Source organism: Zalophus californianus, chromosome 9 (genome assembly GCF_009762305.2).
Source record: "Zalophus californianus isolate mZalCal1 chromosome 9, mZalCal1.pri.v2, whole genome shotgun sequence".
In the NCBI taxonomy this organism is placed as follows: Eukaryota; Metazoa; Chordata; class Mammalia; order Carnivora; family Otariidae; genus Zalophus; species Zalophus californianus.
Window position 1 is genome coordinate 20,554,499 of NC_045603.1, and position 12,496 is coordinate 20,566,994.

General features: G+C 34.9%; 1 protein-coding gene across 1 annotated transcript in view; it reads left to right on the forward strand.

Annotated features, from left to right (window-relative positions):
• SLC5A8 (solute carrier family 5 member 8) overlaps positions 1 to 10,328 on the forward strand; it is a 70,092-nt gene extending 59,764 nt beyond the window's left edge. The window contains exons 13-15 of the mRNA XM_027594722.2: positions 4,746 to 4,849; positions 8,122 to 8,201; positions 8,460 to 10,328. Of these exons, the coding sequence (XP_027450523.1) occupies positions 4,746 to 4,849; positions 8,122 to 8,201; positions 8,460 to 8,585 (310 nt within the window). The 3' untranslated portion in view covers positions 8,586 to 10,328. The remainder of the gene's footprint in view (positions 1 to 4,745; positions 4,850 to 8,121; positions 8,202 to 8,459) is intronic.
• Positions 10,329 to 12,496: the final 2,168 nt, after the last annotated feature.

Genomic DNA, 12,496 nt, shown 5'->3' on the forward strand with positions numbered 1-12,496 from the left:
ATTCTTTAAGTTCCCAATGCTTGATGGGTATATACTGATAGCTCGTCCTAATTTTATTTTTTTTTTAAATTTTTTTAAAGATTTTATTTATTTATTTGACAGAGAGAGACACAACCAGAGAGGAAACAGAAGCAGGGGGAGAGGGAGAAGCAGGCTTCCCGCAGAGCAGGGAGCCCAATGCGGGACTTGATCCCAGGATCCTGGGATCATGACCTGAGCCGAAGGCAGACGCTTAATGACTGAGCCACCCAGGCGCTCGTCCTAATTTTAATTTGCATTTCCTTTATGATTAATTACATTCAATACCTTTTTATTGTATGTTTTTTGGGCCATTTCCATTTGGATATTTACTTTTGCGACTTGGCTGTTGAAATATTTTTTTTTTAAGATTTTATTTATTTATTCATGAGAGACACACAGAGAGAGGCAGAGGGAGAAGCAGGCTCCCCGTGGAGCAGGAAGCCCGAGGTGGGACTCAATCCCAGCACCCTGGGATCATGACCTGAGCCACAGGCAGACGCTTAACTGACTGAGCCACCTAGGCACCCGCTATTGAAATCTTTAATCCAGTTTTAAATGGATTCTCAGTTTTTTCTTATTTATTTAGGACTTTTTGATATGGTCTAGATACAAAATATATTTTGAAATATTTTTCTCCTGCTTTGTGGGTTGCCTTTTTACTCTCTTAATGATACTTTTTGGTGGTCAGAATTTCTTCATTTTAATTAAGTTCAACTCATCAGTCTTTTTTTTTTTCTTTCAAGTTTTTATTTAAATTGCAGTTAGTTAACACATAGTGTAATATTAGTTTCAGGAGTAGAATTTATTGATTCATCACTTACATATAACACCCATTGCTCATCACAAGTGCCCTCCTTAATGCCCATCACCCATTAAACCCATCCCTCCTCCCATCTCCCCTCCAGCAACCCTCAGTTTGTTTTGTATAGTTAAGGGTCTGTTTTATGGTCTGCTTCTCTCTTTTTCCCCCCTATGTTCATCTGTTTTGTTTCTTAAATTCCACATATGAGTGAAATCATATGGTATTTGTCTTTCTCTGGCTGACTTATTTTGCTTACTCTAGCTCCATCTACATTGTTGCAAATGACAAGATTTCATTCTTTTTTATGGCTGAGTAACATTCGATTGTGTATATGTACCACATCTTCTTTATCCATTCAGCAGTTGATTGACTTTTTAGCTCTTTCCATAATTTGGTTATTTGGTTGATAGTGCTGCTATAAACATCAGGGTGCATGTATCTCTTCAATTCAGTATTTTTGTATTCTTTGGGTAAATACCTGCTAGTGCTATTGCTGGATCATAGTGTAGCTCTATTTTTAACTTTTTGAGGAACCTCCATTCTGTTTTCCAGAGTGGCTACAACGGTTTGCATTCCCACCAACAGTGTAGGAGGGTTCCCCTTTCTCCACATCCTCTCCAACATCTGTCATTTCCTGAGTGGTTAATTTTAGCCATTCTGACAGGTGTGAGGTGATATCTCATTGTAGTTTTGATTTGTATTCCCCTGATGATGGGTGATGTTGAGCATCTTTTTGTGTCTGTTAGCTATTTGTATGTCTTCTTTGGAGAAATGTCTATTCATGTCATCTGCCCATTTCTTGACTGGATTATTTGGTTTTTGGGTGTTGAGTTTGATAAATTCTGTGTAGATTTTGGATACCAACCTTTTATTAGATATGTCATTTATAAATATCTTCTCCCATTCCAAAGGTTGCCTTTTAGTTTTGTTGATTGTTTCCTTCACTGTGCAGAAGCTTTTTATCTTGATGAAGTCCCAATAGTTCATTTTTGCTTTTGTTTCCCTTGCCGCTGTAGATATGTCTAGTAAGAATTTGCTATGGCCAATGTCAAAGAGGTTGCTCCTGTGTTCTCCCCTAGGATTTTGATGGCTTCCTGTCTCACATTTATGTCTTTCATCCATTTTGAATTTATTTTTGTGTGTGGTATAAGAAAGTGGTCCACTTTCATTCTTTTGTAAGTTGCTATCTGGTTTTCCCAACACAATTTATTGAAGAGACTCTTTTTTCCATTGGATATTCTTTCCTGCTTTGTCAAAATTGATTGACCCTATAGTTGTGGGTCCATTTTTGGGTTTTCTATTCTCTTCCATTGACCTATATGTCTGTTTTTATGCCAGTACCATATTGTCTTAGTCACTACAGCTTTGTAATATAACTTGAAGTCCAGAATTGTGATACCTGCAGCTTTGCTTTTCTTTTTCAAGATTGCTTTGGCTATTTGGGGTCTTTTGTGATTCCATACAAATTTTAGGATTGTTTGTTCTAGCTCCGTAAAAAAATACTGGTGATATTTTGATAGGGATTGCATTAAGTGTATAGGTTACTTTGGGAAGTATAGACATTTTAAGAATATTTGTTCTTGCAATCCATGAGCATGGAATGTTTTTCTATTTCTTTGTGTCATCTTCAAATTCTTTCATAAGTGTTCTATAGTTTTCAGAGTACAGATCTTTTACCTCTTTGGTTAGGTTTATTCCTAGGTATCTTATGTTTTTGGGTGCAATTTAAATGGGATCAATTCCTTGATTTCTCTTTCTGCTGCTTCATTATTGGTGAATAGAAATGCAACAGATTTCTGTACATTGATTTTGTATCCTGTGACTTTACTGAATTTGTGTATTAATACCAGCAGTTTTTTGGTGGAGTCTTTCAGGTTTTCTACATAGAATATTATGTCATTTGAGAATTAAACCAAGGATGTAACAAGAAATAAAGAAGGGCACTAAATCATAATAAAATGGTCTATCTAGCAAGAAGATCTAACAATTGTAAATATTTATGCCCTCAACTCAGGAGCACCCCAATATATAAAACAGCTAATAACAAATTAAAGGAACTCATTGACAATAATACAATAATAGGAGGGGACTTTAACACACCACTTACACCAATGGACAGATCATCTAAGCAGAAAATCAACAAAGAAACAATGGCTTTGAATGACACACTGAACCAGATGGACTTAACAGATACGTTCAGAACATTTCATCCTAAAGCAGCAGAATACACATTCTTTTTGAGTGCACATGGGACATTCTCCAGAATAGATCACACACTAGGTCACAAATCAGGCCTCAATAAGTACAAAAAGATTGAGATCATGCCATGCATATTTTCTGATCACAATGCTATGAAACTTAAAGTCAACCATAGGAAAAATTTGGGAAGACCACAAATACATAGAGGTTAAAGAACATCCTACTAAAGAATAAATATTCATTCTTTTCCTATATTTTTAGTCCTTTGTGTGTCCCAGTTAAGAAATCTTTGCTTATCCAGAGGTCATAAAGAGATTCCTCTAATTTTTCATTTAAAAGCTTTATTTTTAACTATTTCCATTAATGAAATGTAATCTACTTTGGAATTGATTTCTGTAGGTGCTGTAATCAAGACTCATTTTTTCCCATATGGATATTCAATTAACTAAACACCACTTTTTGAAAAGACATTTCCTTTGCCCCATTGCAAGGCAGTGACAAATTTGATGTAAACCAGATATTATTTTCTCATGCGTCTGTATCTTGATTCTCTATTCTGTTCTATTTTGTCTGTTTTTCCCCCGGTAATACCACATGATCTTAATTTCAATAGCTCACTTCAATGTATTTCCCTTCTTTCTGGGATCTTGGCCCCTCAAGTCTTAATTGTTGTGACTCTCTGGTGTCTTAAAAAAAAAAAAAAAGCCTGCCTGGCCCATTCCTCCACTTTTTAAAAAAGATTTTATTTATTTATTTGACAGAGACATAGCGAGAGAGGGAACACAAGCAGAGGGAATGGGAGAGGGAGAAGCAGGCTTCCCACCAAGCAGGGAGCCCAATGCGGGGCTTGATCCCAGGACCCTGGAATCATGACCTGAGTGAAGGCAGCTGCTTAACTGACTGAGCCACCCAGGTGCCCCCCTCCATTTTTTTTACATTTTTCTTAGCCAGATGGGTGTTCTAAATCAAGCTACTCTATTAAAGCTGAAATTGGGATTCTAGAACAATCATTTTGAAACAGATCAGGTCATGTCATTCTTCCATTTGAAATACTGCCACAAGTGCCATTGCCCAGAGTAAAATCCAAACTTCATACAAATCTAACAAAAAAAAAAAAGACGTCTGGCTTCCTCTCATCTTGTATTACTCTTATGTTGCTCATAATGGTTTAGTCAGCTGGTGTTTACCTCTTTCTAGGATGCTTTCCTCAAGAACTTTTTGTTATTCAGATCTCAGTTCAAATGTCACTTCTTCACAAATGCCTTCTCTGACCACACATTAGAGTGTAGTTCCTTCTTTCCACTCTGTTTCATGTTACCTTGTTTTATTTTCCTTATAGCACTTCCACCAGTGGAAATTATTATATTTATTAGTTTAATTATTTATTGTATTTCTCTCTCCATTAGAATGCAAACTTTATGAGGGCAGGAGCCTTATCAACCTTTTTTTATGGTAGACTTTCCAATGACAAGAACAGGGCCTGGGACATAAAGCAGAATTGAATGAATACACATGGACATTTAATATTATAGTGTATGGTCAAGGTTAAGTCAGGCTTTTAATTCTTGATCCAACAAGATCAAGTTGGAACAGTAGATTATGACATTAAAAACATTGTTAAATATTTTGTTTTGACTTTGCCATGCATGAAGATTTTCGAGACTGCTCTAGTTGCTAGTAGCATTGTGTGAAATCTTACAGTTATGCTTTTGTTTTCTCTTAGGACTCCACTGATGGATAACTGGTATTCTTTATCATATTTATACTTCAGCACTCTTGGAACTTTGGTAACGGTATTCATGGGAATGCTAATCAGTTTACCAACAGGTAACTATCTAAACATTAGTATTGTTGTATTTACCTCTATATTAGTTTTTTTCTGTATCTATTTTATAGCTATTTATGTTATTTTTCTATAGTCCTGTTAACAACTAGTTTAATTACTTGTTCCATTTTCCTCATGGGAAGTTTGAGTGCCTGGACTTGAAAGCAGAAGATTCTATTTGAACCTTTGTTCTGCCATTTACTGGCTGCATAGACTTAAGGAAGTCCATATGGCTACTCTGAGACTTAGCTAACTTATGTGTAAAATGAGAATAGTGACAATTGACTTGCCTATCTCACAGGTTGCTGTAAGATAAAAATAAAGTGCTTGACAAAATCACATGTAGCTACTACAATGCTAGGATTTTACATGTATTATTACAACAATCCTATGTCATGATCTTTTCATTGTCCTATGCTGACTTTTTGTAAACTGTAAAGAAGAATACACACGTAAGGAATGATAATCACAGTCCTTACATTTGAACATAGTGTGAGGCTTTTTTCACATGTCCATAAACTTTAAAAACATTATTTAAAGAAACAGACTGATAATACACATCGTATACACTGCTCTCTGGGATTGCTATAGAGCTGTTATTCTGGGACTTCATTTTGTCTTCATTCTGTGACTTCCCTTGGTGTCCCTCCTATGTTGGGATTCCCTGTTGCCTGTATTCCATTATTTATAATTCTTGTTTATCCCCTTAACTGAATGGAGCACATCCTTTAGCATGTTCTTGAGAAAGGGTAGACAAGAGATTTTGAAGATGTGGTGTCTCTGGGAAAAAAATGCCTTTAATTCCCCCTTATACTTGATTGATCATTTGTTTGATTAGAGAATCCTAAAAAAAATACCTTTCTTGTTTCTGAGAGAATGTCTTAATTTTCTCCTAGCTCATTATGTTGTTATTTAGAATGCCAGTGCCATGCTACCTGTTGGCCCTTTGCACGTGACCCATTTCACAATGAGTGCTTTGCCCGAAGACCCTTCAGTTCAAGGACATTTTCCTATATTATTTCTTTTGTAATTTCCTGTGATTTTCTGTTTTCTCTCTCTGGGAACTCTTGTTAGTCAAATGTTTGAGTCTCAGTTATTCTAATTTTCCTCTCTTTTCTCTCCTATTTTCCATCACTGTGTCTTTTAGGTGACTACATGGGATACTTTTCCAATTTCTTTTCCAATAACTCTCAAAGGAGCACTCTGATCCAGTTTTGAGAATAGTCTATAAGGGAAGGAGGGCAGGTAGGAGGCTATTGCAGTAATCCAGGTGAGCAATCATGGTGGCTCGAAGCAGGGCAGTAATGTAGAGTTAGTGAGAAGTGCTGGGCTCCCTGATTTCCTTCATTCCCTCACCCATGTACATCCATAACAACCAGAGCGGGGGAAGGTAGCCCCACTGCCCTCTTCATCAAATGTGCAGTAACTAGTCAGAAATCCCATACTTTGTCCTAGTATGTCTGATGTCTTTGTTTGCTTTATGCTACAAAGCTACAGCACTGTGCCACTTGAAGGAATTCTATCAATCCTGTTTTGTGGCTCCTGAATAGCACTGCCTTTCAAATTCTGTGATACTTGTATTTATAATTAATAAATTATATTAATATTACCAGTAATATTAATATAATCATATCAACAATTATATTAATTATAATTATAATATAGTACAATGCACAATTATACATTTTATAATGTACATTTTATAATAAAGTTTGTAGCTATTTATTACTTCTCAAACAGTTGTTTTAAACTATTCTGTTTCTTTTCAAAGAGGACTGTGCCTTTCTTCATAAATTAAATTACCAACACAGTAAATCTATTCTTTTGTTTGTTTTGATATATTTTAAGACAGATTTTAAAGTTTTCTTACCAGTAACCCAATTATTCAGATCAGGAATACACCTAAATACATCTCCTTGTACTATTTGACCTTAGATCCTTGTTCAACCCATTCCTTTTTCTTTAAGAAAATGGAGTATCAGAGCATTCCCGTTGAGCACTTCCTTTTTTTTCCCTTAAAAGTATTTATTCTGATAACCATATATGACTGCTTCTTTTGTTTTATAAAGTCATGCTTTACCTAGGTGAGCAGGCATCCAGTGATAAAAAACAATTCAACTTCATTAATTTCATAAATGACTTATTTCCACTTCACAGCAGCAATGAGCACTTTGAAAAAATAATCTAGAAACATGAAATCCTTGGGAAATAAATAGGAATACTAGGACTCAGTAAGAATTCCGGCCATACAGACTTGGTTGGCATTTCAGTTTCACCTAACCATGTACTGTATACCGTGAGTGGGTCTGTCTCCTCATTAGTAAAATACGGTAAATAATGCCCTAAGTAGACCATGAGCTATGGGTAGAGTAATTGTTTTACTCATCTCTGTCTCTCTAGCATCTAGTGGAGTCTCTAGTGGATGGTAGGCACTCAACAATGTTGAATGAATTAATTTAAAGTTGATCCCGTCTCCAGAACAGCAGAGGTTCCCATAATTAAAAGCCTAATATTTGTACTGAAGTGGTGGTTCCCAAATATTAGAAAGCATGAAGATCACTTTAGAAATTTGTTAAAAATCAGGATTCAGTGGCCCCTTTCCAGAGTTTCTAACTGGGTTGGTCCAGGTTGGAGTCTAAGAATCTGCATTTGAAGTACATCTATTAGATGATTTGTACAAAAGTAGTTTGAGAACCCATAGTTTTAAAAAGCTTTGTCTTTGATCTACAAATAAAATACCAAAACAAAGAAAAATTTTTATAAAGCAGAATGTTAGGGAAGAGGAGTTGAAACACCAATCATTATATTGATTTTTATTTAACTAATTTATTCAATAATTCATAATTTCCTGCATTTCTTCATGCACATCTGCATTCATAGCCATCAAACTAGGGGAAGGCAACTCCTCTGTCTGAAGCAGAGGCAAATGGCTTGATATTTTATTGGTAGATCACAGAGGATGCTTTTAAATCAGTTTCCCTATGAGTATTGGGCTCTTAGGTTAAGTACCACTGAGGTAGGTTCCTTGCATTTAAGAACCATCTCATTCATTTTTAAACAGTAGACTCATTTGTCATAGTGAGGGGCTTGCCGGATCTAAGACTAAAAGGGAAATGAACCAAGTCTTCAGCACTATGTAAAAGATTCTCTTTCTCTGTATGTTTTATGAGTGCCTAGAGAAGAATGTGCACAAGTTAAATGCTTGTATGATGGGCCATCACTGGGTAGTTACAGATATTGTTTTAACATTGTGAACGACGTAAATGTTTTTCAGGAGGAAGAAAACAAAACTTAGACCACAGATTCCTATTAACCAAAGAGGACTTTTTATCCAATTTTGACATTTTTAAGAAAGTAAGTTGGCTTTCTTTCTCCTTAAATTAGTAAGACTGTGCTTTTATCACCAGGATAGAATACCAGTTAGTCCTCAGACTCTTTTGAACTCTGATGGACAAGGAAGGTATTTGCCCTATTCTTTGATGGTCTATTTCTGTTGTATATCTTGTCTTCAATAGACTACAAAGCTGATTTAGAGAAAGAAAAGCAGTAACAATTATTTAGAATTGAATAGTTCCTTTTTTTTCTAATCACTATGTTAACATTTTCTTTTAGAAGAAGCATATTGTAAGTTATAATTCTCACCCAGTAGAAGACGGTGGAACTGATAATCCTGCCTTCAACCATATTGAATTGAACTTCCCAGATCAAAGTGGCAAGATGAGTGGGACTCATTTGTGAAACATCTGTGATACTAGATGATCTTAAACAGTGATCCAGTTATATATGTTTTCTAAGATAATTGGATCAGGTTTAGATTTCTTTTGGCGGGGAGGGTTCTATAATGAGTGAAGTTTTGGGGGAAACTTTTGGGGGTAAAATTTTGTTAAAGCAAAGTGCAGACTCTTCACTTACTATACTCATTAATTGATGCTGCTCTGGAGTTAAGAGTTTCAGCATCAGCATTTCCCTCTATTTCTCTTTTATTTTAATGAAGTTGTCATTATGAAAGTTATGACCACATATATGCTGAAGGATTAACATACACATATACACACATACTTGATGGTCAAAAAGAGTATTTTTAAATTTGGCCATTATTAAAATTATTTTCCATGCATTTGATGCTAGCATATAAGTTTTGGGGTTTGCCAAAATCAGAAGTAATACTGAAAAGACCTTTTCTCCTTCCACAACATACTCTATTTTTAGGAAACAATGAGGTGACAGATCTGTGTTGTCTAGATCTTTGCTTCTCATTGATCCATACCAGCCCTATCAGGGAGCTTATTAACCTTGGAACCAATTCTGGTTCAGGAAGGTGGTAATCAAGAAGCATCCTGTTTGGGACAGAACATAGCCCCAGTGATCAAGGTCTTTTTGGTGCTATGTATCTATTCTTGTGCCTTTTTTGCTAATTATCTAGAGCTCCTGGCCATTGGCTGCTTATATTGCCTTACACTCTGGTTCTTATATGCAGTCCTAGTTTCTGACCCATCAACTCAGGTTTTGTTGTACACTTCACTTTGCTTGCCTTCCTAGTTTCCTATCTACTGTGTTACCTTGGGCTTCCATGTCTTGAGATACCCAATGTGAATCATGCTACCCAGATCCTTGTTCACTAAGTCCCAGACTATAAATTGGAAATCCTATGAGCCTGGTACTGACTAAAGTACTTGCAGCATAGGTACTTGTGGATTTGGTGACCCAAGAACATTTACATAATTGAAATGGTTAAGCTATGTGGAATTACATGATTGTGTTGAATGATACTAATTTGAATGTCAACTAATTTGCAGTCAATTGAATTTAAAGTGTGTATGCTTAGAAGTCTTGAATTCTAGTGTATTCACCCATTTAAAGAGCTAAATTACAAAGGCAAACACTACTTTTTTTTTTAATATTCTGAATTACTAACTATATGCTTTGTTCCATGCTTTAAAACTTCAAGTAGCAATCTCAATTGCTAAGAGTTTGGTCACAGACTTTTATCAATAACAAATTTTTCTACAGTTCCCACATTAGATACTGTTTAGAAATGTGTTTCTTTTGTTTGTTTGTTTGTTTGCTTTATAATGTTTTAAAATAACATGAAAAACATTTAGGTACATTAAATATATTTTAGAATTAAATACTTTTTTGCTTATTTCCTGGTATTTAGGTAAGTATGCTCTGTACTTTTAAAGGTTGCCAATTGAAAACATGAAGCGATAAAAAAATAGGAAGTAGCATTTGTCTAAAGAAAGAGATTTATATAACATTTAAATTAATGATGTGTTCATATATTTCATTTGTGTATAGATGTTATTTTTTTAATCAATATGTTTGTAAGCATGCATCAAACTGTAAATCTTTCTACATTTTTTAATGAGTAGGAAGATATCATCTTATTTGTTTTATGCAAGTGTGATTTGAACTATTATTTATTTAATAAGTGTAAATGCACATGTGTGTAGAATGCTTCAATTTTATGGTGACTAACATAATAAAATAAATTTAAAAAATCAATTTTGGAAATCAAAGTCCAGTTATATAAATAATTTTTTTCCTTATCTAACTGCAAAGGGATTGTGCAATGTATTCTTTTTTTTTTTAAGATTTTATTTATTTATTTGACAGAGAAAGACACAGCGAGAGAGGGAACACAAGCAGGGGGAGTGGGAGAGGGAGAAGCAGGCTTCCTGCAGAGCGGGGAGCCCGATGCGGGGCTCCATCCCAGGACTCTGGGATCATGACCTGAGTTGAAGGCAAATGCTTAATGACTGAACCACCCAGGCACCCCTATGCAATGGATTCTTAATGAGAGATATGATACTTCCATTCTTGTCCACTTTATTTAACCAAACATATCTTTGTGACTTTGGGAACTGTTGATATTTTACCTTTATGAACACATAAGAGTGCCAGACCAGATTCTTAAGAAATCAAAGTACTGTTATTAATTATGAAAAATCATTTATCTTTTCTGAATCTTTGGGTGAAACCAAAGAGGTAAAATGTTAATATATCATAATGTAAATGAAATCATCTAATGTTCTTAATTATTTCTGAATTACAACAATCCCAACAGGAGGGAAAAGCCACATAAGTAGTCTATTTTCATTTTGTCATTGACAGATTGTATGACCTTGAATTTATCCTTAATCTACTCTAATGATGGAATTTAACTCTAAACACTTAACTACCTCACAGAAATAATGTGAGTATAAAAGATTAGATAGCACTTTATTAGCTCAAATAGTGCTACTTAAAATTTTAATATGATTGGAAATGAAAATTTGAGACAAAGGTCACTTGCTAGTTTTAAAAAAAGACAAACTGTTAATAATTTGCAATGTAATGATGTGGAGATAGTTCCCTCTCTAAAAAATATGTGCCATAGAAATATTGAACTCTATTTAGGAACCAGCAGGATTATTCAAACAGAGGGAATGGAAACTTTAAAGAAAGCTACAGACCAATCATATTCACTCCATAGAGAAATGAAAATTTTATATGTAGGATGTAAAATGGTATAAATATATATGCATCTATTTGATTGCTTATGCATTAATTTTCTCTCTAGACCAGTGGTTCTAATGGGGCAGTTCCTGCCTGAACATTTGGAAATATCTGGATACATTTTTGGTTGTCACAGCTGGTGATGAGGTGCTACTGGCATCTAATGGATAGAATTCAGGGACACTACTAAACATCCTGTAACACATAGGACAGTCCCTCTTCACAACAAAAATGATCCTGCCCCAGTATCAATAGTGTTGGGTTTAAGAAATCCTGCCCTAGAGGTTAAGGTTGCAATCTTGATTTTCCTGAAGTTACACACGCTGGTTTTGTTCCTTTAGGGAAATTCCCTTGACTCTTCTATCTGATCATTCTCATCTACAGGTGAGGAGTAAAGTTTCACTGGCATACACAATGTTAGGATACAGAATAATGACCATATATTTTCAAAGCATTTTGAAAATATTAAGGAATATAAAATTGTTAATAATTATAAAAACAACTCTTATGAAAGTTTCATTTTACAACATGATTTCCAACATTAACGCACATTAAGATGAAGGAAATATCAAATATATGAATATGAAGATTTCATAATTTTGTTTTACTTTTGAAAACACCAGGAAGTATAGTTTATTTGTTAACAACTCAGTTTCTGTCCATGATGTAGACACAAAGGGACAGGGATAGGCTTGAGATCCGGGGAATGACTCTCTGTGTCAATTCTTGTAGGAAATTCTTAGTTTTTTCCAATAATAGTTGTTGATAGAGAGTCAACTGAATGCATGCACAGTTACTGAAAATTCACCACATAATTTAGTTATTGTAAAATTTACTTTTGTATATAAGTTGTGTGCCCATTGTGAAAAATCTTGAGGGAATTGAACATTATAGTGTAAAACATGTTTGCATTTCTGATTTTTCAACTTGCTGATTAAACTCTTAGTGCAGCTGGAGAAAATACTTTTCTAAAGACTCATGCTGTGCTGAGACATCTAACCTCTGATGGCTTTACTTCTTGGGAGGTGATCTTTATACCTAATTCCTTGTTGCTAAAGAATATATGAAGAAACCGCACCTTTTGTAGCTAGGTCTCTCTGGAAGAGACTTAAACTGGAAAGAGAAAACTGTGATTTTTTTTTTTATTTTTA